The 27,329-nt window shown below is 44.5% G+C and overlaps 1 protein-coding gene across 1 annotated transcript in view; it reads left to right on the top strand.

Moving 5' to 3' along the window:
• Nucleotides 1-1,832: 1,832 nt before the first annotated feature.
• The window catches only part of ZC3H3 (zinc finger CCCH-type containing 3), a 39,760-nt gene continuing 14,263 nt past the window's right edge, over nt 1,833-27,329 (top strand). Inside the window, exons 1-6 of the mRNA XM_010709341.3 lie at nt 1,833-2,091; nt 2,478-2,562; nt 4,700-4,858; nt 6,603-6,672; nt 11,207-11,338; nt 26,815-26,984. Of these exons, the coding sequence (XP_010707643.1) occupies nt 1,896-2,091; nt 2,478-2,562; nt 4,700-4,858; nt 6,603-6,672; nt 11,207-11,338; nt 26,815-26,984 (812 nt within the window). The 5' untranslated portion in view covers nt 1,833-1,895. The remainder of the gene's footprint in view (nt 2,092-2,477; nt 2,563-4,699; nt 4,859-6,602; nt 6,673-11,206; nt 11,339-26,814; nt 26,985-27,329) is intronic.

The raw sequence follows: 27,329 nt of genomic DNA, 5'->3' as shown, positions 1-27,329 counted from the left end.
TTTTTGCATGATGGAAAAGTCTCTAAAACCGGTGTTGTGCTGCAGCTCCATAAATCCCAATAGACAGAAGAGAGAAATGAGGCTTTGCCTCTTTCCAGGCTGCTGCATGTTAAAAACCACATAATTACAGAGCTCTGAACCACGTGGCCGATGGGCTGTCTCCTCCTGGGTAAATATTTAGGCAGTTCTCTATTAGTTGGACGAATATTTCCACTCAGAGTAATTAGAGAGCAAGGAGGAAGTGTTGCTTTGCCAGCTGCCAGGCTGCTGGATGTGGTCGACGGGTGCTTCCGTGCTGCATTTTGCAACGAATGGGAGTGATTCTCCTGCATTGAAACTGCTTGGAGGCTGCGAATTAATTCCCAGTAGGAATCTGTAAAGGGTGATATGCATCCAGTGTGGCACAGTTTCCATCCTCCCAACATTTTCAAATGGTTTTAGGTTGTATATAACAACATTTCTTCTTGCCAGAAGATGAAAGCTGAGAAAAAAATCCAACCAGCCATTCAGCCATGTCTGTAGTATGGGTATATACCCATTTAAAACCAGCTGAAAGAGACTGTTGCACCCTTTATTTATTTATCTATTTATTTATTTAGCAGTTCCTCTTCTCTGGCAAAGGATGTGGTTGTCAAGCTGCTTTAACTAAAAGGATGGCACATGAGCACTGAAAGACGCTCGTACCCCAGAGTCTGCTTTTATGCCCAGGTATTAAATATTTAGAGAGATTGTCTGCTGCCCTGGGGAGCCCACTCTTGGGATAGTTTGTCCTGCTGAGCTTGCTTTCAAGTGCTTTAAAAATAATTGCAGAGGACTGAGAGATGCTCTAACCTTACCCTAATGATGGGCTTTAATTTGGATCTCTCCCTGCATTGTTTGGGAGGTCAGCTTTGCTTGAGCATGATGGCCTCATCACCTTTCCCTTGGGGAAGCAGAATCCGAGCCAAAAGCCAAAAAAATGAACATCCTCCAAAAAAGTTCTTTTGCCTTACCCATCTGGTGAACTTCTATGATGGAGTGACTGCATCAGTGAACAAAGGGAAGGCAACTACTGTCATCTACCTGAACTTGTGTAAGGCTTTCAACATGATCCCATACCACATCCTTAACTCTAAATTCAAGATATATGGTTTTGAAGGGTAAACTGTTCGTTGGATAAGGAGTTGATTGGATAGTTGCAGCCATAGGATTGTTGTCAGTCTCTATGTCCAGGAAGAGGCCAGTCACGAGTGGTTTTCCCCAGGGGTCCATCTTGGCACCAGTGCTCTTCAACATCTGTATCAATGACATCGACAGTTGAGTGCACTCTCAGCAACTTTACTGATGACACCAAGTTGAGTGGTGCAGTTGACACAATAGAAGGGAGAGACACCATTCAGAGGGATCTGGACAGACTCAAAAACTGGGCACATGAGAATCTAATGAAGGTTAACAAGGGCAGTTGCAAAGTATTGCACTTGGGTTGAGGCAATTCCAGATATATGTGTACAAACTGGGAGAAGAACTCATTGAGAGCAGAGCTGCAGAGAAAGACTTGGGGGTCCTGATGGCCAAAAAGCTGGGCAGACTGCCCAGAAAAAGTGTGGATGTCCCAATCCTGGAGGTGTTCGAGGCCAGGCTGGATGTGGCCTTGGCAGCCTGATCGGGTGGGTGACAACCCTGGTTGGAACTGGATTGTCATTAAGGTCCCTTCTAACCCAACCATTCTCTGGTTCTATGGTACTATGATCTTTAAGGTCCCTTCCAACCCAAGCAGTCTATGGTTCTGTGATCTTTAAGATCCCCTTCGACCCAACCATTCTGTGAGTCTATGAAATGCCCCTGTAATACTCAGTGATCTTGCACCAAGCTTGAACACACCTTGCAACATCTGCTGCGCCCAAAGATTTTTGCTCATGTCCTGCAAGCTCTCGATGCCTCCCATCTCCAGGCACAGGCCACCAGCATCACACTTGCTCTCTGCATTTGCAAAAGGAACAGATGGGGTTTTGCAGCCATTGGCAGCCAGAGTGACAGCTCGAGTGCCGGGACTGCATGCTGCTGCACTATCAAATTCCACTCACTCACTCCCCAGCACACCCGGGATGGCAGGTGAGTGACTGAAGCACGCTGCTACCACCTGGAAATGCCTTTTATTTTCAATTCAGTCTTTCCTATGGCACTCAAGGATAATTTAATTGCATGCATGCACGGACTGAAGTCAGCCACTGGGTTTCCCTGAGCTGCTGCAACCTCAAATTTTGCTCGTCAGCCAATGCATACGTGTGAATTTCCCAGGAGCAGTTTCCCAGCACCGAGAAAAGGATCCCTGCAGCATTCAGAGACCTTTTTTGCAGGGCTTATCCTCGTTGCAAAGCTTGCAAAGAGCATACTCATCCAAGCAATAATATACCAAAGGCCACATGAATCCTGCAGAATTTTGTGATTCTGAGCAAATGGTCATGAATGTGTCTGTGTTTCTTCCTGTTTTCCAACAGCACGATTGAGCTGCACGCCCAGCAGTCCTGGCTTCTCTCCATTTGGCTGCCTGAACCGATCAGCCACGAGCCGATACATTGCAAGGTCTGTACCCACAGTGTGATTGGTGCTCAGGATGGTGTATGAAGCATGTGATGGAGCTATTTCATTGGCTCTTAGTTTGGTGAAGCTTTGTGCACCCCCATTCTCAGTTGTAAACTTAGCAGGAAGACGCTGGCTGCTGCTCTGAAAGTTTCTCTTGAGAGGGTTTGAAAGGTCAGCAATGGATATCAACACATTTAAGAATTCAAATCCTTCTCTAGCCCTCTCTGAAAGTCCCCTTTTACAACAACTCTATTGTTCTCGAGGGCAGCAGTGTCACTGCCATCTGTAGAGCAGCAGTTTGTATTTTTTTCCCCCATGACTCAATAAATTACATCCTAATACAACCCAGCAAACTTGCAGGTTTTCCTTCTCTGCTGAGTACCCAACCAGTGCTGCTGCTCCTGCAAACTGGGAACCAAGCATGTGGCAACTGGGAAGCACCACGGGTGGGAAAACGACAGCACATTACCACTGCTTAACACCCTGCTGCCTTTCTTATTGCCTTCCTTCTATGCTACAGATGTGCCACGTATCATTGCGTCCTTAAGTATGAGCATTTGCAGACAAGCTCCTCTTAATTGTAGTAGACTAAAATTTATTCCCAAAGTATCTTGGTTCCAGATGTCTGTAGGCAGACTTGGTGCCAGATTTTAGCTATGTTTTATTATAACTCATCTCTAATACCACCTGATTTAAAATCTGCCACCAGTTAATTGGTGGTAAGGTCCGTCCTGCAAATAAGTGTGCTTAATGTGCTGTCCAAATATCTCACAAAGAGTGTTGACTGTAGGAGAGCCCTTTTTCCATATCGTTATTTCAGCAAATAAGTGCTTCTTCACTTCCTTCTGGTCCCATACAGTCCTATAGTTGATGGGTAATCACTTCTTCAACTGGAAGCTCATGGAAAACGTGTGCTAAACAACTTCTGATATCCTTAAGTAACTTCTAGTGATACCAGGTACTTAATTTTTTTCTGATATTTGGTGTTACCTTGCAGCCAGCATAGGTGAGGACTTTTTCTGCCTCACTGTGTTCCTGTAAGCTTCAGGGAAGCTCTTTGTATGCTCACAGTGTCATTGAAGATGATCCTGGTCATGGAGAAGCCTGTGAAGGGCTCTTAATAGGCTCTTGTACCAAAAGGTCTCTTGTGCCATATCCCAGAGAAGGTTTGGTGTGTGTTCTCTGTACCATGCCATTAAATAGTCCCAGAGGACAAAAACCCTACTTCTCTTCTCCTGAGTGAGCAAATCAGCTCCTGTCTTTTGCTTAGCTATCCTATGGTCCAGGCCCAACTTGGTGACCTTTTACTGGACTCACTGTGTAGGACTGAGAATCCCAGATTGGACCTTATATGCTACTGAGGTGTTTCAGGCACCATAATAATTCTAATAGAGGGGGTAGATCCCCTCCCTCATCCTCCTCATCCTCCTGGCTGTGTTCACAGCCCAGCATGTGGCTGGCATCATGACCTCTCATGTGAGGAGAGGCTGAGGGCACTGTCTATTTTGGAAAGGAAGCTGAGGGGTGACCTTATTGCTCCCTACAGCTTTTATGAGAAAGTGGAGAGGGAGGTGTTGATCTCTTCTCTGCAACAGTAGGATACATGAGAATAGCACAAAGCTGCTCCAGGTGGGGTTACTTGAGGTAACATTTCTTTACCATGGAGGTGGACAAACACTGGGACAGGCTTTCCAGGATGTCTGGCTAACTACTGGGTGCCTTCTTTTTCCCCAGAGTTCCCAGGTATTCTGCAGAAGTGCTTTCCAGTATAGGCTGGAAAAGACCCTTAAAGATCATCTAGTCCAACACTTCTACCATCTTTCACTGGATCGGATTGCTCAAAACATGGCACTACTTTATCCCAATGCAGACATTTGCTGGAAAATTAGCCTAATCTTCTAGATTTTTACAGATTCATGCTAAAGTTGTCAAAAAAAACCCAAAAACAAACAAACAAAAAAAGCCCAGAAGGACCTAAAAGCTTATGGCCCAGTGCAGATTTTCTGAATATTTAATTCTCTCTTCAAAGTGCAGCTTGGTCTTTTCTGTGATTTTGGATACTATTGAACCATTTTCTGTGTGTCATTGTGTGATATTGTTGTACTGAAGTTGGAAACATCCATCTTGCCCTGTTTAGCCGTGCTGTTCAGCGGAGTTTGGCCATCATCCGTCAAGCCAAACAGAAGAAAGAGAAGAAGAAGGAATACTGCATGTACTACAACCGCTTCGGCAAGTGCAATCGTGGGGAGAACTGCCCCTACATCCATGATCCAGAGAAGGTGGCTGTCTGCACCAGGTATGGATGGATGCAGTAATTATATGCTGTGACCCATTGTTGGGCCATCAGTTGGCTCTGGTGCTTGTGTGCGTGACATTCTGCAGGGAAACTCCCAATTAAAGAGAGAAAAACATGAGAACTGCTGCATGAAAAATGCTTCCTCAACTGGCTGCTTCTCTGCTAGGCAAGGTACCTCCTTGTCCATAGGTGGTGAGAAGGAAAGGTTAATAGTTCCCTAATCACCTTCTAGGCATCATTTATAACTCTATGTTATAGAGATCCAGACTTGCCAGACAGGAGAATCCTGATCTATTTAATCTCTTCTGGTAATTTCTTTTTCTGAAATTACATGACATTTCATACCTACTCATGATAATTAAGCATTGCACAACCAGAATACATGCTTCAGTTGTTTGTGTGACCTATGGGAACTGTTTTAATACTTTATGTCTTGGAAGTGGATACCACCACTAATACACTTATGCTCTTACGATACTTATGACACCTAAAAAGATAAAAGATTGAAGTAACGCTTACTGTTTTTTATCTTAAGAATTTATAATAAGATCCAGTCACCATTTGTTAAACATAATTAGAAGAATAATTCTTAGCATCAGTTACCACTGTCAATTTGAGAATGCCATCACAGTTTGCAAGGTAGAATTTGAAACTAAAATATTTAGCCAGCCTCCAAAAAGACCATTCCATCTACTCCATGCAACAAGTTTGAATCCCTCATCCTGCAATGCCACACAGCTAAGAGGCCTAGTAATTTATTATGGGAGAACTGATTAATGTTGCCAGTTCATTATACCTGCCCAACAGTTGATTAAACTATATTATTAGTCGTTTAAAAAGCGTGGAAAAGCCAACTCTGCTGATGAACTCTTTGAGTAATTTCTTCTTAAAATTGCTGCTGCACGAGAAATCATTTGTGGGTTGCACAACGCTCGATGGGAGACCATATAGGAGGGAAAGGCGATTTTTGCCTTCATTTTTTTAAGCTGATTTCACTTGCTTGCACTCAGTTTCTCATAATACAATCCTATTCTATATTTTTTTTCTCATGATCTTTTATTTTTCTCAGTCTGCGTTTGTTTTAGGTTGTCCTTTTTTAAGAAGCTATGCTGTAGTTGTAAAGATCTGCAAATCCAGCTGCCACCAATCAACGGTTTTTACATCGTTCCCATATTGTTCATAACAATCTGATAGTGATAGGACAATGGAGAATGGTTTTAAACTAAAAGAAGGGAGATCTAGATTAGATATTAGGAAGAAATTCTTAGAGAATGGTTAAACCCTGGCATTGATTGCCCTGAGAAGCTGTGATTTCCCCATCCTGGAGATACTCAAGGCTAGGATGAATGGGTTTGGGGCAACCTGATCTTGTGAGTGGCAACCAGCCCATGGCAGGGGTTGGGACTGGATAGGCTATAAGATCCCTTCCAACCCTACGATTTTATGCCTCTGTGATCTTTGAGTTCCCTTCCAGCCCAACAATTCTATGACTCTATAATCTGTAAGATCCATTCCAACCCAAGTCATTCTATGATTCTATGATCTGTAAGAATCCTTCCACCCAAACCATTTTATGGTTCTATGAAGGACTTTTCCAACACAAGCCATTCTGTGATTCGATGATTCTGTGACTTAAGGCATATTACAGCAGTTTTATGTGTCAGACAAGAGATTCGGTGTTGAAAAATGGCTTTTTTTTTAACCTATTCTCACACCCACCCCTCTCCCTCTGGTCTCTTGGTAGGTTTCTCCGTGGCACGTGCAAGAAGACAGATGGGAAGTGTCCATTCTCCCACAAAGTTTCCAAGGACAAGGTCTGTATGGCTTCCTAACAAGTTTGCTGTAGCTTTATTAACAAACTGACCTACAGAGGTGTTTATGATGGCTGTAGGGAAGCCTGTGTTATAGAGTGCTTCAAATAGAGTTCGTTTGTAGTTTGCTTGCCAAGCTGCTTGGGCTCGTTACAGGATCAGGGCTTATAATGGGAGCAGAGTGTACTGCTTAAACCAGCGTGGTGAATCAGTAGATTAATGTGTTAAGCAGTGGATTGGAAACCAGAACACCTGGGGCTACTGGAAGTATCAGTGACATGTGTTGGGTTAAGGAGCACTTAAACTCCCGTAATCACAGAGTAAGTGCATGGGAGCAGTGTTTACAGCATCTAATCCTTAGTTACCTGTGCAGAATCACCCTTATTCCAAATCACCCCACGCTAGGGGTAGACAAGGACAATGTCACAGCCTCTAGGAGCTTTTGGGCATACGTTCACCTCTCAGTAAAAGCTAGGCATTGAAACTATTGGGCAGAATGGCTTTTGATTTCATCATTGCTTTTATCTTGCTTGGAATATTTGTGAATTTGCCCTTGTAGCACCTTCTTCACTCTCTTCCATTTGAGCATCACTGGAAAAGGAGGGTGCATCATTGCCTTTGGACATACAATTTTCTTGTCTCCTTTTCCTCCCTCGTAGTTTTCTCGTCTCTTTTTCCTCCCCTCTCTGCATACAGCACGTTCGTTGTCACCAAGGAGCTCATAAGTTATGCTGGTGGTGAGCAGAGTCGCTCCGAGCGAGACACAAAGCACCATATGTTTTTTACATGTCTCTTTCTTCAGAGTCACTTAATCATGAGTATATAAAATAGAGAAGTTAGACTGGGGACAGATGTACTCCATGACTCATGGCATGACAAAGAGCAATGGAGATGAGGACTGATAGAAGGAAGAAGGACTGTTTGAAGTTGTTTTTTTCCTTATAATGTAAAGACAGGCTTCAGAAATAAAGAAAAGAGAAAGAAGAAATGTTTGCAAAGGGTCTTGCTGTTTGTGTGGCTGTTGATATATCCAGAATCACTATAATTGACAGAAATTTGGAGTAGACATTGGGATAGGATGACTTTAAAAGGTGCTGCTAATTTCTTTACATTGAAATAATTAATGTACAAGCACTGCTGGCAGCATTCAACCCATTACCAGTACCTCTGAGCTGGAGGACTGGTACCGCATGGGATGATCATCTTCCATTCATACCAGTTAGTTAAGTACTCCTGCATATTTTAGCAAGTTTTGGAGCCTGATGTTGATCCCATACTAATCCAGACCTCATAAAATACTCAGCCTCCATCTATACCAATGAGTTCATGGGTCCCGGGTATTTCGGCACACATTGGATTCTGGCGTTGATCCCAAGCCAGACTTCATGGGATGCTCAGCTTTCATCTATACCAATGAGTTAAGTGGTCTTGGATATTTCAGCAGGCAATGAAAGCTGGTGTTAGTCCCATAGTGGCCCAGAACCCATGGAGTGCTCAGCTTCTATCTGTACCAGTGCATTAAGTGGTTCTGGGTGTATCAGCAGATTTTGATCCCAGGGCAAAAACATGCATGAAATTTGGGACTTAGAAATATCCATATGAATCCCACAAGGTCCTGAAGCATCATCTAATCCCAGGCTGAGTGGTTACAGCGTAGGAAGCAAGCAGGTGACAGCCTCCAATTCAACCCTAAAACAAATCTGGTTGGAGGAGGTGTTTGTAGCCATGCAGATCATGCTCTGTAAGGAAGGAGGATTATTTTTTGCAGGATTAGGCACCCTGGAGTGGTTCAGAGGTCTCCACTTGCCCTGTGCTTGTCATCAGCACCGTCTGGAAAAGAGAAACAAGCTCCTCTGAGGAACTGGAGCCTGCTCACAGTGATTTATGGCCACGGGGAGCCAGCTGCCCAAAGCAAGAGGCGACTCCACTATTGAGCTCCTGTAACTCCCTGTTAACCCGGGTGATTACAGGCAGAGGTGGTGATTCCCTCATTTATCAACTGGGGAGGAAGACAGGTGAAGTTGTTCAGCAGAGGAAGGCAGTGTTTTCCCCATGTGCAGGTTTTGCTGGGTGAATTGTTGGGTTCAGGATGAATGAGTGGCTTACTTTCAGCTATTTGAGTTGGGGTTTTCCCTTGTTATCTATTTTATTATTTGTTATCTATCATCTATTTTAATATCTATTATATATTTTAATATTTCTTATCTGTTATTTGCAGTTAATAATGACTATGGTGCTTAATGGCAAAGAGATGTCGATCGAGAGCACTGTCCAAGGTTCTGCTGATGGCACCGTTAGTTCTCAGTGTCATGTTAGGGTTTGGGGAGCACCTGGACGTTCAGGGTGCCATCTGGGATTGTCATCACAAGTCCACTTTGGTAGGAAGTCAGCAGAATGGTCCAGGAAAAGGAACGGGACTTTATTGGGGCTAAAGCTGTTGGTTTAGGAGCAAAAGCAGCTGCACTCAACCTGGAGCATCCCATGCATCAGTTTCCCCATTGAAAAGTCACAGAACTATAAAATGGGGGAAATCCCCTTTATACACAGAGGCTGTTGATTCAGCTGTGAGCAAGCAGATACCTTTTCCACATCCCAAACAGCCAAATCCTGTTTCCAGCTGCAGTCCTGCTCCAAGGATGCTCTCTGCTGGATACCCCAGGGCAAAGCACTCATTCATATGGTCACTATGCCTGAGAGATAGCTTCAGAAGCAAATCTGCCTCTGCAAGCAGTGGAAAAATTATAGGGAGCCTACCTGGGGGATAGGGGAAAGTGGAGTTAATGGGGTTTTCACCCTATAGGGGACGCTGGGCAGAGCTGATTCCTCTTCTGTGCAACGGGGCAGAGCCTCCAGCATGTCGCTGTGATTTAGAGGAACCCATAAATCTGAATGAATGGGTTTGTGACTGAAGGTTAGCAAGAGGCTAGGACTCTGGCAGCCGCCCGCTGCTGCTACAACAGCTTTTCCCCTTGAGGAACTTGAAAAGAATCAGCATTTTTCTCCCTAATAGAGCTTCAAAACTCTGTTGTGAGCAATTTGGAAATTCACGTTGAGTTTCGGGTTCATTAGCTGCTGGCTCCAAAGCGTGTACATAGTCAAAGCTGTCTAATATGGACGCACCGCACCAGTGCCTTGAATTAATGTTATTGTTATTTGTGTGGACGTAGTGGGGTGCAAACAAGGTTAATTGAAATGAGAGTGCTGCTTCCTCTTGATAATGGCTCAGGCTTGACAGCTAGGAGGAGTTTATTTTTGTATAAGAGCTGGCTTTATTATCCCTTTTTATTAGAGCTAATTTGGGCTCTATATCAAAAACTACATTAAGGGAATCATTTACGGTCACACCACCACCAACAAAAAAGATAGCCCTAGAGCCCTGTCCTTTATGTTAATGTCTGCAGTTAAAAGACAATTAAAAATAAACTCTTCTCTCTTAAAGCACCCTTTGTTTTCTTTCCCCTCTGCTCCCCCCTCCCTCTGTTTCTCCCTTTCTCTTTGCCTCAAATGAGCCAATTTAGTTAAAACCCTAAACGTGCCCTTCAGGGAAAGGGACTTTTCTGCGCACGCTTATTGCAGAAGGGTAAGTATTGGTTTGGGGACGCTTGAAGCAGCAGCACTGGGATGAGCAGAGGGATCAATAGTGCACTGAGCAGTAAGTAAATGTTGCATTTAGGGGATGGGACAGCATTGAGGGGATGGGACAGCATTTAGGTTACAAACCGATCACATTGCAAAGCTGCTTCTAGGGTTGGGAAGTTACTTTGAGTTAAGGATGGTGACATATTGCTGCAGATTGGTAATTTGTTTTTAATTATAATAGCTGGAAGAAGGTGAAGTTTGCAGTTTGAGGTGGTGGGTGAACGCTCTCTTGCTGTTTGTCATAGTAATGCTGAAACTGGGGAGCAACAAGTGTACTGGGACAGCTCAGCTCCTCCTCCCCCTCTCCTGAAGCATTCTTCCTCCAGCTCCAGTCCTCCTGTAGCTCTAGGAGTGCTGGGCTATTGCTTGCATGTGATACAGCCCCCCCTACAAATAATGCACTTTTCCGCCTTGTTAAGTTGTGGGATTACCTTCATGCTGCTGGAAAACCCACATAAGAGAGAGGAAAACCATGATGGGAAACAGTATTTTGGATGGGGCAAGCCCTCTGCTTCTGCTGCTGTGTCATCTCTTGCGATGATATTTGCTTCCCTTTCCTCCAAGGTTATTTGGGAGCTTTGCAAGGAAAACAAATCCACCCCATGCCACTGACAACCCCATCTCTTTGCTATGCTGAGTTTTGTAAAGGCAGTTTTGTGCTTTCCAGTAATCGTCCTGTAGGATGCTATGACAGCAAGACCACGTCATGTCATGGAGCAGTGCTGTGAGAACCTAACAGAAGAACTAAAAATACCCCTGGCATCAGTGTTTGGCAAAAGGCACAGATTTATTTTACGTGTGTCACTGTTTTATTTCAGTTCTGGGCATTGGAACGGTTCCTAATAGCCATGAGTATGGGGGTTTCTCAACCTCTGCTTCTCATCCTTTCCTCTTTCAGATGCCAGTGTGCTCCTACTTCTTGAAGGGGATCTGCAACAACAGCAACTGCCCCTACAGCCACGTCTATGTGTCCAGGAAGGCAGAAGTGTGCCAGGATTTTCTCAAAGGCTATTGCCCTATGGGAGAAAAGGTAAAAAAAAAAAAGGCAACCATTCTCTCTCTGCCTGCAGTGATGGATTTGGGTTTTTTTTTGCTAAAATAGGCAGAGGGCACTGTGCTGGTGAGCCACCAGCTGTTTTTCATGCGAGCTATAGCACCAAAGGGAGCCATAGAGCTGGAAGCTGCTGAACACCTGGATGCGTTTCCAAAGGTTTATGGGCAAAGTGGCTTTGTTTCCTTACAGGCATGGAAAAAAAAAAAGAAAAAGGAAACAAATGAAAGAGGTTGCAGCTCGTGATCATGTGCTGGTCTTGTGCATCCCTGTGCAGATAGCACCAGCCCCAGGCACTGCTCAGTTAAATAGATGAAAAGCAAAAGGAGAGCAGTCTGAGCTCTGTTTTTTGCAGAACTTAATGTTTATTTGCAGTCATGCTGACTTCGTGGTGGGTTAAAACTGAGCATGAGCTCCTGGGGCTGTTTTAGCAGCAGCTGCAGCACCCTTCCTGTTGTAGCCAACATCATTTGAGCCTCCAGATGTGTTCCTGGAAGGGGATTGCCTGGAATCTGGCTCCCATCCCCATGGTTGATTTGTAAGGTGTCATAATTGGGAAGAGGCAGACAGGAAATTTGCCAACAGGCTGAATGAGCGAACAGAAGTAGACTCTGAGATTTATGGAGATCATAGAATCATTAAAGTTGGAAAAGAAAAGTCCATCTAGTCCAAACATCCACCTGCCACCAATATTGCTCACTAAACCATGTTCCTCAGTGCCACGTCTCCACATTTATTGAGCACTTCCAGGGGTGGTGAATCTACCATTTCCTTAGGCAGCCTGACCACTCTTTTGGAGAAAAGTTTTTCCTGATGTCAAGTCTGAACCTTCCTGCACCATATGAACACAGCACTGATAAAGCTGGAGGATAACAGCCATTCTCTTCCCTCTGGGACATAGGCTTTTAACCTCGAGAATGCGTTTGCTTTACATGGAAGAAAACATGAAAATAATATCTTGAGTTGGTTCAGCCTCTTCCATGAGTCAATGGGACAAGACACAGCAAGCAACTCCCCAAGCTGGAGCTGTTGGGTACCACATCCAAAACACTTCAGACACTTCTGGAGTTTTGCAAACACTGCTTTAATTCAGCTCTTCAACAGAAAAAGAAGAAGAAGAAAGAAAAAAACTGAGCCACTAATGAAACAATAATTTTGTTTACGTAAAGTCTGCCAGATCGCAGGGCACCATCCCAAAAACGCCCCAGCGGGCCTATAGAGCAATATTATTTTATTGCATTTAATAGTTATGCATGAAGAAGTGGCTGCCTAAGCACTGTTTTGCAGAGTGGCTGCTCCTACAGCTTTCTGAATCCCATGTGTTTTGAACTGCTGTTCACTGAAATTGTTGGGATATGGGTGGGATGCTTGGATCTGGGCTCTCCTTCTCTCCATCCCAGGAGCTGTTCTTGATGGAGACACTGGAAGATCTCAGCAACATTTCTGGGAGCAGATGAGAGTTGAAAAGCCAAGGGAAAGCAATGATGCTTGAAGGCTGGCTCTCAGGAGATGCCCAAAATGGAGCTTTGCACAAAGGGAAAGATGGTGAAGCCATGACATGTTTGGGTGGATGAATATGGGAAAAGCTGTAGGTGCTTGGAGGACGTCATGTAAAGCCTCCATATAGAATCACAGAATCATTAAGGTTGGAAAAGGCCTCTGAGATCATCACGTCCAACTGTCAGCCTATCGCCTCCATATCCAGTTATGAAATCATGAGTCCGCTGTCTACCTACCACCAGTATTTCCCACTAAACCATATCCGTCACTGCTACATCTACATGTTTCTTGAGTTGTCCCTTCACCAAAACACAACCAAGTGCCTTCATCAAGGCAAACCCGTCCCTTCCAGACAGAAGAAGTGGCTATAGGGCAAAAAAAAGCAAACAGGAGGAAGAAAAGCCAAAAATAAGGATTGTAAGAAACTCAGAACATCAGCAAGAATGGAGGGAAATCCTAATAAATTAGTCTTTGGCTAATTACTTTTTTGCGTCGGTGTGTGGAGGGGTCTGCATGTAGGATAAACATCTCTTCTAAAGAAAAACATAGCTGTCCTGCAGCACTAGCTACACAGGCAGCGTCCCTACAATTATTTTAAAGTATTCCAATTTAAATGAAAATATAAAAGAGATATTTAGAATATTTATTCTATTAGTAAAAGTGCTTACTGCGTCACTTTTGGAGTGTCAGAAAAGCATTCTCCTACAGATGATGGATAGCAGCCTGTAATTATATATGGGGAGAAATTGCTGAGCGGGCCATATTTAACTGGGGAGGAGAAATAGCAGTTTGGGCCATTAAGGGTTAATTTTATTCTCTAAATAATATCAAAAGTGCTGAGTCCGTTCTTTTGCTCAAAGTAGAAAGTCCTCAAATGGACCCCGGAGAGTTTCTAATATTCTACTGAATCAAGTAAAAATGTTAACCTTGCTTCATAAAACGATGCCTTGTTAAAGATGCGCAGTCCCTTTTCTTTTGAATAATTTAGGCCGGGAGTAAATCTCCTCTTGTTCTGCCTTGCTGTTGTCCGAGAAGTGTTGAGAGCTATCTGCCCGCAGCCTGAGCACTCAGTAGAGCATCCTCTGAGGATAAACTCCAAGGGAAGGACATCTGGGAATTATGAGTTGAGGTCTGCTTGGGTTTGGCAGCGCATTGCGTTGGGTTCTTCTCCCTGCTGTGTTTTTCTCCCTGTGCTGTTCTTCGTCAGACCTTCATAAAAAATACCATAAATTATTCACAGTTGATGGCATGTCATTGGCAGTGTCACATCTTGAGTGTTTTCTAGAATTTTTTGCAGGATGCTCAGGTCAACATGATTGGGCTTTGACAATCCCTTGGGTTCTGACTCCGACTGTGTACATTTTTCATACAAATGGTGCCAGTCTTGTTCTGTGGACCTGACCCAATCTACGTTCATCAGAATTATAAAATCACGGAACGGTTTGGGTTGCATGAGACCACAGAAGATCATATAGTTCCAATCTCTCTGCTGTGGGCAGGGTTGCCAACCGTTGAGTTGGACTCAGTGATCCTTATAAGTCCCTTCCAACTTGGAGTATTCTATGGTTCTGTGATTCTAAATCAGACACTGGGTCAGCTTGCCCAGAGCTCTATCCAACCTGGTCTTGAACACCTCCAGAATAAGTGAGAAAGCTTCAGTTTTGAATTTCCAAATCCTTGTTTTAGGGACATAGACTGTAAACAGATCCCTCGCCCTTGGGGACAGAGGACAGCTCCTGTAGGAGCACGTGGCTGCATCCTTCATTAAGTGAGTGTTATACTCAATTATTTTCAGAAGGGAGTTCATAGCAAAGTTAGAATTTCAATTTTCAGCATCCTCACTCATTCCTGGGTTGTGTGTTGGGATGCTATGAGGAATCTGCTTAGAGTGATGCCACCCATGGATGTCTGACTGCTGCATTGCCCTGAGCTCTCTCACCTTCTCCAGCCCCACAAAATGTCCTGTTGGGTGAAGCTGATCACCCCCTGGCCAGGGGAACACCAAAAGGGAAATGAAGAGGGGGGGAAGGAGAAATGAGGTCACTTGAAGGTGTTCCTCAGGGTTTTCCGTTGACAATACTTTTTTTTTAGAGTTTGTTCTCTTTCTGTATTAGCTGTTAAAATGAGTTGTCCTGTTTTAACTAGTTGCTCTAGGGCAAAGACTCCTCTGTTCCCCCATCTCTCCTTCCATTGGGTTTCTTTTGCCTGTGTTTGGGGCATGAGTTCATGGAGGAGAATGGGATGACACTAGTGGGTGCAAGGCATTATAGCATGTCCCCAGGGACAAGGGACAAGCAAAGGGACGTGTCCATGGTGGTGAAACCTGCAGAATCCTCCTGTCCCCATAGGCAGCCACACTGGAGAGCTATCCATTGAAAGGCTGCCATGGGATTGGATGTAATTGAACATTGGATGAGTTGTGCTTAGTCTGATGGGTGCAAGGTGGTCCAAGAGGTTGTTTCTCTGCCAAGCTACTTTCCTGGCTGTGCCCAAATGTGGCTTCCAACATAATACACAGTACTAAGGGTGTTGACATACATAGAATCATAGAATCATTGAATATTCCAACTTGGAAGGGACCCATAAAGATCATAGATTCATTAAGATTGGAAAGACCACTAAGACCATCTTAGTCCAAGCATCAATCCATCACCAAGTCCAACTCCTGGCTCTACACAGAACCACCCAAAAATCAGACTATGCATTGCTGCTTTAATATTTAATTTTTGGTAATTTAATATTTAATTGCATGGCTTTGAGCATGCACCTAGGATTACATACAGCAAGTTCTTGCCTTAGGACTGGAGATGTCCCTGTAGAGCAGGTAACTTGCAATTTGCTTTGCAGATGCAAACTTCGTTTTATTGGGGAATAAATTGTGTTTGGAAGAATGGGGCTCAGACAGGTTTTGGTGCAGCACCAGTGTTTCCTAGCAGAGTGTCACAGCAAAGGCAAGCGAATCAGCCTGGCCCCCTCTAACTGCTGCATCTGTAAAATTGTTTGGTATTAAATAAGCTTTTCCCCCATGGTGTACATTAGCGAACGTGCTACATTAAATACCTATCTTCATATTGTTTCCATCAGCTGCTTGGAAGCCTGTGGGTAGATTGTTCCCCCATGGGAACTGTTAAGCAGTGAGGCACTGTGAGATTAAACAACAGTGAAAACACACAGGGAAATTGTAAAGGGATAAATCAGGGGGAAGCGGGGCTCTGCCAAGGGATGCTCATCACTGAGCCGTGCTGGGACTGCCCAGCTGTCCCCGAGCGTAGAATCATAGAATCAATTATTAAGGTTGGAAAGGCCACAGTGACAGCAGTGACAGCTGCTTGTTTTTCTACAGAAAACTCCAATTCAGGGACTTTTTCTTTGCCAACAATTTGTTCTCGTTTTTCTCGTCTTGTGATGCATCACATTGGTTCTTTTCTCCTTTTCTGGTGGAAGTTTAACAGGTTCCCACTGTAAAGCTTTTTCATTTCACGTATCCGATGCATTCAATTTAACACATTCTTAATCTTTAGGAAAAGCCTCACTTTTGGAATCAGCTACCAGTTACATGTCTTTAGGACTTATTTCTTAATTATCCTTTGCTCAGTTTGTGATGGAGAGCAATTTTTTTTTCAGAGATCAGATGTTTGTTGGTATTTTGCGGTATCCCTTCACCCTTCTTTGGTTCTATGATGGAACGTGGGTTGTTGAATGTCTTCTGGCTGTGGAAATCCCAAAGACTGAGACCTCTCTTTCATCTCATCTTTTCCAAACCAGTCATGATTGTATTTGGGAGAGGTTTGGGATGTGCTGGGGGTTGCAAAGGAAAGTGCTCTGATTCTGAGAGCAGGAGAGCTTCCTCCCAGCCTTCCTCTTTCCATCCATATATGCTGGCATTGACATTGACTGTATTCAGGGGCTCTGTTTCCAGATCACTTTTGGGTGGGAAATTAGTGCCTATGGGACTTCAGCATTGCATCCTTGAGTGAAAGAAGGTTTGCTCATCTCTTGAAGGCCCTTCAAATACCCTATGAGACCTCATGCAGCTGCTTCACATGTGGATTATTTGCCCAACGCTGTCAGTTTGAGACAGACTAAGTTGTGGGTTTTTTTTTAAACAGGTTTCAATTTCAGATGATTTTTCTTTCAAATTGCCCTGCTGCTGATGCCTGGAGAGAAGCAGCCACGGCAGGAGCAGATTTCCAGGCTCGAAGCACTCATCTCCAAACCCCGTGATGCTGTTATGCTGAATTAAACCCAATCAAGCTGAGAAGCTCCTCCATGCCCAGCTACCAGGGGGGCTATTTGAAGTGCAAGAAACCTTAATATAAAACCTCTGTGCTCAGCGTGAGCATGGGGAGGGGTATGGGGAAGGCTAAGCTTTGAGCCTTCCCAAATTTTCTCTCTGTTGGCCGTGCCTCCATCTTATTTCTTTTATGATCCTATCACAGCTGCTTCCAATTTCCAATCCCCTTTCATTCAGAGAGAGCTTGCAGCAGTGGGTAGGGAAGAGCAGGATTTCAAACGTGCATATGTGACCATACCTGGACAGAGGGAAAGGGTGATGCAATTCATGGACTTCTCACCATGGCATAGGGCTGCACAGGAGCCACCTGGAGGTGATGTTCATTAAAACTGCAAATGAATGAAACAGATTAGCTGGTCAAAGGATAGGGAGGAAATAGAATCATAGAATCATTATCATTAAGGTTGGAAGAGACCACCTAAGATCGTCCAGTTCAACCATGAATTCATCAAACCATGAAGGGAATGACTTCCATTGTTCAGCTGGTCAGGGACATCTCCCTTTTTTCTTCCATTTGGATCAAATCTTTAAGGACTACCAAAGGAAGAATAGGTTTTCTGAGCCTCCCTCATTCTGCACTGAATATAAAACTCACTTGGGCTCTTATTAGTAGAATCAAACCTCAAACATTATTCACCTGCAATCAAGAAAGCTGGATATTTAGGGATCTGCACATTGTTTCTTCTTAAGAGCTGATCCACCTACAACAGGAGAATGATGAGAAGGCGTCACATTATCGCATCTGGAAAACCTCATTTTCTTTTGCTCTTAGGGGAAATAACCATGTAAGTTTATCTGTCCTGCATGCAACTGTTTTGGACTCAGATGGTAGAAACATCAAGTCTTATATATGGATATGCTTTTTACATGTATGAGGCAAATCGTGGGACATTTTGCCCTGTTTCCACTTCATGTGGGATATACAAGGGAGTCAGGGGTGGTTTTAGAGGTTACAAGCTCTGTCTAGGCTTTTTCATGTAAATCAAGGGCTAGGCATTGATTTTCCTAAAATTATAGAATATCCTGAGTTGGAAGGGAGCCTTGAGTATCATTGAGTCCAACTCCTGGTTTTGAGTTTTCACAGCATGAATTTCAAACTACAAAGTGCCCACATCATATCCAAGAGCCTTTGGACTACTGCCCTCCTTGAAGCTCTTGGATCATTCTTTCTTCATTCTCACTGGTGGTGTGTTTCTGATTTTCCTCCATGTCTCAGCCATTTTTACCTCCCTCACCTTCATTTTTATCTAGATGATTTCAAATCTGGTCACCAGGAGTGATATATTGGGCATATATATAGACAGTAGCCACGTACCCACCTGTTCCAGCTGCAGGTTCATGATGTGCCAAGTAGACTTTTACCTTCCTGCCAAATTTTTGGTTCCTCCAGGCATGCCCACACAGCACCAGAGTGAGATTACTCCAGTTCCATCTCTGGGATAATGCAGAAGATTTCCAGCTTACCTTATCCTACCATTTAGAATTAGCTGATGGGTAGCCTTTGATTGCTCTTTTATAGTTCACTGCAGTTGTATGATAATCATCTACAAAGGCAACTTCATTTTATTTATCTTTAATTTTGGCTTTGGTTGACAGATGTTTTCTGTGTGTTACAGTTGCCCATTTAATTTGTTTGTTTTTCTCTTATTTCGTATAATGTGTAGCAGAAATCTGAAATCAGTCAACCAAGTGATTAGTAAGTAAATTCTTTATTGAAAGAAGCAAAAGTAGTCAAACTTAGTGATGATCTTGAATATGTTTGTTCTTAAGATCACAGATCATGAAAAAATAAATGGGTAATGGCAAGCTCACATCTACTGGAACTGTGGAGTAAGACCTTGTCTTAGGACTCAACCAATAGACCAAATGTTGGCAGTTGGACTGGATGATTTTGGAGATCTTTTCCTACTGTAATGATTCTATGATTCTATGAGTGGGCGTGGTGATGAAGGGTCAACATTTGGATTTGATGATCTTGGAGGTATTTTGCAACCTCAGTGATTCTATGATAAATCTATTCTGGTATGAGGTGCCCAATTGTGTCAGCTGGGAGAAGGGACTTGACTGTACATTGTTGTGAAATGGGTCTAAGAAGGGCAAATGAGTTGTGCAAGTACTCGGCTCCCAGTAGAAGAGAGTTGGTCTCTTCATTTTGCACGCCCAAATGATTCTTGGCTGAAATTCGAACAGCAACAAAGACTGTGATACTGATAGTGATAAATCTGAGTGCTGAGGATGGCAGCTTACCATTGAAAAGCTTTGTAACTTCCAGAGGAGGTTTAAAACTAATCAGATTTCTTCTGCGCCCCATCCAATCCGTGTATCTCTGCAGAAATCTTTGTGGGTTTCCATCTTGCATCTTATTTACCGTACTCTGTAATGGCATAATGAGGGTTCTTATTGCAACTTTAATTTAACTGTAGTATCTCCAGCAGCATTCAGATGCTTGCATTAAAGATGTTGCTTATCAGGGCAAACTCAAACTGCTTAATAGCCTGGGCTAGTTGATAATAGTGCCTAGATAAATACCAGCCTGTGATTTTTTTTTTTCTCTTGCGTTTTAATATCTTTGTAGTAAAAGATGCATCACAAAACATGAAAATTAGGAGGCAAGTAGTCACTTAATCACTGCTAATGACTGGGAATATACTGATGAGGCAAAGTTCTTGATTTCAGTCTGAACTTCTTTACAGACAAACACAAAGCAGAGCAGATTTTGTCTTTGTTTCCACACTGGAATTCCCCTTTGTTCACACTTGTGTTTTCTTGTTGATCTCTACACGCTGCAAACACCAGTGGCAGGTCCTCGGGCCACCTGGGAGCCTATGCATGGCAGAACCCCTGGTTCTGGTGAAGACTTCTCTGTAGGGGATGTACAGTTAGTGTCTTCCTTGCTCTATCCCCAAAGGCGTTGATTTGGGATTGATAGTTTCCATGAATGGGTTATCCATGTGAAATATTGATGGGTTCTCCTTATGAAACTGACTCCATCATGATTTGGAGGTGTGATGGATGAGCTTGTTGGGGGGCTGCGATGGAAATGGCATTCCTGAGCAGGTTCTGCAAAGCAGTGAGGAAATGATTAAGCACTGAAGACATTCCCACGTGGGTGTCCATGCTGGTCCTCAGCAACTCTTTGCTCTCCAACTGGGATTCACCTTCATCCTTCTATCCATGGCTTTGCATTCACCATGTCTCTACCAGTCCTTGGTGCCTTGGGGCTAGAGTAAGATCAAATTGGAGTTTGCTAAGGGCCGTGGCTCCTCTGGGTTTTCAGGACATCCTTCCCTTCCCTGGAGGATTTCAAGAAAAAGATAGATGTCACACTCAGTGATAGTTGGATTGAATGATTTTAGTGGTCTTTGTAACCTCATTAATTCTCTTATTCTTTGATACTTTATCATATGCTGTTGTCAGCCTTGGAGCAGTGGCCCCAAAATCCTGTGGCACCAAGCAACTTTTCCAGAAATTTTGAGCTTTTCCTTCCCTTTTTCCAAACCATTGACTTGGAAACCACAAGCTCAAGTGTCCTTTGCGACTTTTCAAATAGCATAAAATCTTTTCTTCCCAAATGTCGGAGCTCTTTCATTTGTTGTATTTCCCAGTTGGGAAACTGGCATGAGGCTGTTTCCCCTGCTCTGCACTGGGGAGAAAAGATAAAACAGAGTCAAAACCCTTTGATTTCTCCTGTTGATTGCCTGAAGACAAAGAGGTACAAGCAACACTCCATGTGTTAGCTAAACTTTTCCCTTTATTATTCCACAGCCTATATGATGTTTGGATGTATTGTCCTCCAGGTTTTAATGATGGAGAGCTGGAATTTTTAAGGCTGCTTCCATCTGCACCCAATTATAAAAAGGCCATAAAAAAAAAGCTGTTTACTGGCTGTCAGCTCTGAATGGTGTCAGAAAGCAGCTCCACTACCTCCAGCAATAGATTCCCAGCAGCCACTTAACACTGGAAACTCATGGGGAAGAGGTACGTTAAAACCCAATGTAAATCCAGCCAGTTAATCCTGTGACTTGGAGATGGTGCTACCTCTAATAGCTCCCGTGAGCTGCAGGCTCGGAAAAGGAAAGCACCTGCGTTGAATTTCTTGAGTTGAGTCACTCTGAGTTTCTTGAGTTTGGGGTTTTAGCTTGTCCTTGTAAAACTCCCCTTTCCCAGACTGTGCAGTTCCCTTTTGGATTTGGGTTTCCAGGCAGGGGCTGGATAGACTCTCTTGTGCTCATTGTACGTAGAGATGGACAGAAGCCCGAAGAAATGGGAAGAGCAAAGCAAGGATGCACCAGCGGTTTGCTGTCTCTTTTCCCATCTCACCTGCCATCCCCTGGCACTGGAATAAGAAGAATCAAGGGTGCGAGACAAGCCTGGAGATATTTGAGAAGTTCAATGTAGGCAAACTCCTGGTCGAGCAGAGCCAGGAATGCAGGGCTGGATAAGGCTGTTCCTCCCCCCACGGGGTCATTGGGCGGTTACTGGTCGGCCCAGTAACCCAGCTTTACCTTCTTCCTGCCTTGCTGAGGTTGTTGATGGAAAATGTTAATTAATATCATTCCCAGGGCTGAGATCTTCCAACCAGCCCTGCCAGTTGCTGCCTCCTTCTTTGCCAGGTCGGGGCTAAAGAAGGCTGTGCTCCACAAATACACTTGTGCCTGACCCCTCCCTTGTGAGTGACAAGGCTGGGGGCCATTTATGGCTTTTTGGATGCTGAGCAGTACCTTGAATTTCACTCAGGACTCCCTAGCAGCTGGGGAAGAGTCCTGGGTATAGGACTGCCAGTAGGCACCATCCCAGATTTGGGTACTGCTTGCTGCTCAGCTCCAGGCAGGCTGTGAGGGGAACTCCAAAGCAGGGAGACTAGGGAGACCCTGGAGCACGAGTCCCCCTTGGGGCTGATCCCTATCTCCAATCCATGGGATGGCCTCATTCTATGGGATGACCTCGCTCCATGGGATGACCCCATGCCATGAAGTTGATGCCATTCCATGGGCACTCAGTGCAGCTGGTTTGGAAGAAGTTTTGGGGTTTCTGTGGGTTTTCTCTCCTCTCTGCTAGAAGGAGGCAGATACTTTTTTCTCTTTTTATGGTACAACCTGCCTGTTGGCAGGAGTCCCATGGGGTATAATTAGCCACCCTGACAGGTGGAAGGGATCGGGTGGCCCTGAGCGAGAGGTCGCTCAGCCACCCCATTGCTTCACCCTGGCTGACACGTGGCAAGCAGCAAGCAGCTTTACAGTAACCCTCCACTTCATCTGGCTTTAAGGCACAGGGGCAAGAGAAAAAAGATCTGTCCCCTCCCTCCCATAAATAAATAGAGGGGGCAAAGTCATTAGAAAGCTGAGCCAGGGACACAGCACTGGAATTAGTCACATGTGGTTTTGTTTTTTAATATTAAGTGTATATTCACCAGTGGAGCCAATGACCAGATGGTGATGTGGCAAGTCCTGCTCCCATTGTGAGGATTGGTGGGGATGGGGACACGCATGTCACACATCTGTGGATTGGCACTGTCCCTTGGTCCCTCTCAGCTGGGAAGAAGCAGCCATGTGCATCTCTTGGATTTTTCCCAAATCAATGCCATTCTCCATCGTTCCTCGATGTAGTGGTGACCGTTCCAGCGGTGATTCATCAGTGTGGTTTTTCGAGGTGAGGAATCTTTTCCTGCTCATCTCCTTTCCACATTTGTTTTTGTGCTGGAAGATACATAGGAGAAGATTTTGCATTTCTGGGGAGAGCTGCTGCCCTGCTGATAATTAGTAGTAATTGACTTGGGGGTGCATTTCTCAATAATGTGGAAGTCTTCTGCGTAGCTTGAGAAGCAAATAAATCAATATAAGGAGTTAAGTTGACAAATATTTTTTGGTGAACTGCCGTGGCAAAGCTGGACATCAGTTGGACTGGGTCCAACTGCAAAACCACAGATCAGCTACTATTTCTGATAACACGATTTCTCCAGGTAGAAAGTCATTGAATCATAGAGTATCTCAAGGTGGAAAGGACCCATAAGTGTAATCGAGTCCAAGATGTCCCAGAGGGCACTCTTTTTGCACACAAGTGATATGACAGAGCCCCAAGGATGGTGAGCAGCAGGTGCTCTATTGGATTTTGGCCAGGGACCACCCTGGGCAGGAGTCTCCTGGCTCTCTGCACTCTTCTGGGAAAAGCTGCAGCAGCCTTGAAGGTCTTCGGGTGAGAAACGTGAGACCTGCCCTGTTCTGTCTTCATGGTGAGCATAGGCATGTGACCAAAGCTAAGATGTGAAAGCAGCCACCCATCAAGAATGCTCTGTTGGAAGCAAAGAGAGAAGCAAGAGAGGTCCTTATGGCATCACTGTCATTGCAAGAATGGAGAACTGGAGGTGGTGGTTGGCTGTGAACCTTAGACAGAATCGCAGAATTGTTGAGGTTGCAAGGGACCTCTGGGTCCATCCGATCCTTACTCTGCTCAAGCAGGGATGCTCTGAGCTGCCTACTCAGGACCATACCCAAGTGGCTTTTGAAGATCTCGAAGGAGGAGACTCTATGACATCCTTTGGTTTTCCTCATCTTGATTTTCCACTCCTATCATTGCCATATCTACGCATTTTTTGAACACCTTCAGGGATGTTTTTCTTGGTCCATTCCCTACTCAGCCCATTTTATTCCTCTTATTTTTTAAAACAATTATCAGTTTGAGATGTTTGTTCTCCTGCTTGCTAATATGTGGGGAAAAAATTATTTTAAAGCTGTCCCATCAGTGCCTTTTCTAAGCACTTACTCTTGGTCCTTATCTTCAGCTGCCAGAGGTTGGGAAGTTGTGAAGAAGGTAGGGAAAAAAAGGAAAACTGTATTGCCAAACTTCTTCTTGACATAAAAGTGTGTTTTCTAGATTTTCTAAGATAATGACTGCTTAAGCAGGCTGAGAGAAGCATTGTGTTGCTGCAGAAGCTCATTTTTGTATACTCCCTGTTGAATGGCATACCAAAAAAATAAGAGTTCACATTCCTACCATCTCATGAGACTTTATTGGAGTTCGTGATCTTTGTGGGCTTTCCAACATGAATAATGTTGTGATTCTGTGAATGGGGTGGTGGAGATGGGCTGATGGTTGGACTAAATGACCTTAGTGATCTTTCCAACCTTAATATTTCATGATTCAATGAGAGCTGACACCACGCCTACAGGGGATTTTCTCCAATGTTGATTTTCCAACACTGGTTGGGTGGGATAGAGCAGTGGGATTTTGGAGTCATGGCAAACCTTGAGCACTATTTGGAGATGCTCTGCTTTCATGATACCTATCAACTTGATATAACATCATGGGAGCTCCTTGAAATAGAGAGGAAAAGTGCTTGGAGCTGTTTTTGATGAATTTTACTCCTCCTCCTGGTTCTTGCACCCCACAGAGCTGGTGTTGGTGTATCTGTCCGGCTCCCTAGCCCTCCTGCTGTGCCAGCCTCCAGCTGTCAAGTTCCTCTCTCCACTGCTGATGTAGGCGATTGCCTTGAGCTGCCAGACCCCATTGCCCTTTCAAGCAGAGTCCCCTCACTCCTGCAGCTCAGCAGGGTTGCCATTCCCTCCCAAAGGTCACCGCAGGGAGCTGCTCCCATACAGCTCCACTTTGGGGGTATTAAAAGGGCAGGAGCTTGCCCACATCTTGTGATTCCCTGTTGCAGGAAGATGCATTTCTATAAGGACACAAGAATGGTCATTCTGCAAACTTTTTCTTTCCATTGATTTTTTTGCTTTCTCTGAAATTTGTGCGAAATGTTAGTGTCTTTGCTGTCCTGGAGCAAGGAGTTTTGTAGTGTGAATGGTCAGGTAAGGCAGCATCCATAGAACCATAGAATGCCTTGAGCTGGGAGGGACCCACAAGGATCTTTGAATCATAAAATCATGGAATATCCTGAGTTGGAAGGGACCCGTAAGGATGATCGAGTCCAACTACTGTCTCCACATGGGACCACTCAAAATCCAAACCCTATGTCTGAGAGCATTGTCCAAACACACCTTAAACTTGAACTTGGGTCTGTGACCACCACCCTTGGGAGCCTGTTCCATGCCCACCACCACCTTTTCCTAACTCTCAACTTGACCCTACCCTGACTCAGCTCCATGCCTTTCCCTCAGATTCTGCTGCTGTAACCAGAATTGTTATGGGTTGTCTGTAGGCCACCGTAACGCCTCCCCTCAGTCTTGTCTGCACTGGGCTGAACAAACCAAGGGACTTCAACTGATCCTCATACATCTTGCCCACCAGACCCTTCCCCACTTAAGCTCTGCTTAGGACACTCTCTTATAGTTTTATGTCCTTCTGTTCCTAAATTGCATCCAGTGCTCGAGGTGAGGCCACACAACGCGGAGCAGAGTGAGACAATCCCTTCCCTTGTGCAGCTGGAAGGGTACACTTAACCTTTTTGGCTACCAGGGAGCACTGTTGACTCAGATTCAACTTGCCATCAAATCAGAATCCCCACATCCCTTTCCATGGGGCCGCTCCCAGCCTCTCATCCCCATATATGCAGGGTTGCCCCATCCCAGGTGCAGAATGCAACACTTGTCTTGTTAAACTTCACGCCATTGGGGAATTGCCTAGCCCTCTGGTCTGTTAAATCATAAAATCATAGAATCATTTGAATTGGAAGGGATCCTTAAAGGTCATCTAGTCCAATTCCCTGAGATGAATGGGAAGACCTACAGCTCTATCAGAATACTCAGAGCCCCATCCAGCCTGATCTCAAATGTCTCCAAGGATGAGGCATCCACCACATCTCTGGACAAGCTGTTCCATTACTTCACTATAAGATATCTCTGTAGGGCCTCTCTGCCATTGAGAGAATAAGGGGTGGGGAAAGGAGCATCCTTGGAAGGATCGAGTTCCATCCCCACTCTGAGTCCCTTGTGCTACATTGGGGTGAGCTCTCTGGGTCATTGGGTGGTGGTATCCCAGTGTTGGAGATGGAGAGGCTGGTCATTCTCCCTTAAGCCAACCAACTTTTCTAGTTAGAAATCACATCCAAAGCTCCCTCTTCTGCCTTGCTGCCTTTTCATGTGCCAAAAAATTGCCATTTCCCAGAAGAATGTCCATCTGGTGAGTTCTGCAGTCTTCTCTTTGCCACAGATTCCCTCTGTGAGCATTGCTCTGGAAACCATAGGCTGAGCTCCAGCCCTTGGCCTCCTTTGGCAAGGAGGCAACAGTCCCAAAATAGGCACATTTTGAAGCAAAAAAGGGACATGCTTTGTTCCTTTCATACTCCTTCTCAATTGACCAAGGGACGTCACAAACTTGGAATGGAAAATTTTATATTCCAGTGTGCTGTCTGAAACTGTCTTTTCCACCTCTGTTAATCTACCAAGACCATCAATACCATCTCAGTGGTGATTGCTGTCCAGATTTTGGCATTTGGGGTAAGTAAAGTCAGGTGTTTAGAAAGGAATCTGTGAATGTGTAGCATCTCCCGGAAGAAGTTAATATTTTCACATAATATTTTGATGTGAAATCATGCATTTGGTGTGGAGGAGAACACACCAGCACATCCTTCTCTGCTTTTAGCAGTGAGTTGTGCCACCTGAAGGGAGACCGAGTTTGGGAACCGAGTTGATTTCCTCCATCCTCTGCCACCATCTCCTTTTCAACAAGGACATTTCCCAATGCCTCTCTTATTTTTTTTCCCTCCCAGTGCAAGAAGAAGCACACGCTGGTTTGCCCAGACTTTGCCAAGAAAGGCATCTGCCCCAGGGGCGCCTGCTGCAAGCTGCTGCACCCAAAAAAGAAACGTCACTCACCGGGGAACTGTGCTGGTGAAGATCCCCCTTCCAAGTGGAGACGGCTCTGGGAGGAGACAAACAGGTAGGAAAGAGCAGAAGGAACTGCATTTAAACCATTGTCTTCTCAGACTGCTTCTTATGGATACATGTATCTGTGTGCGTGCTGGATTACTTTAAGATGTCAATGACATGAGTCACTGCAGTGCCTTCTTGATAGAGTCCTTATGGGTAAATGGATCAGTTCTCCAATAGATCTTGAAGCACAACTGATGGGGAGGACCATGGAGATTGCTTGCGTCTCACTGCCCTATGATTTGTTCATGCCATCAGAATGTGAGTATCCTTGCTCTTAGAAATGTGCTGCCCACGTTTTTGGCACCTTCAGGCATCTCTGAGGCTTTTGTAGAATGTCCACCTGGGAGATGGA

The sequence above is a fragment of the Meleagris gallopavo genome, chromosome 3, assembly GCF_000146605.3.
Source record: "Meleagris gallopavo isolate NT-WF06-2002-E0010 breed Aviagen turkey brand Nicholas breeding stock chromosome 3, Turkey_5.1, whole genome shotgun sequence".
Taxonomy (NCBI): Eukaryota; Metazoa; Chordata; class Aves; order Galliformes; family Phasianidae; genus Meleagris; species Meleagris gallopavo.
This window is presented reverse-complemented; position numbering and strand designations above follow the sequence as displayed.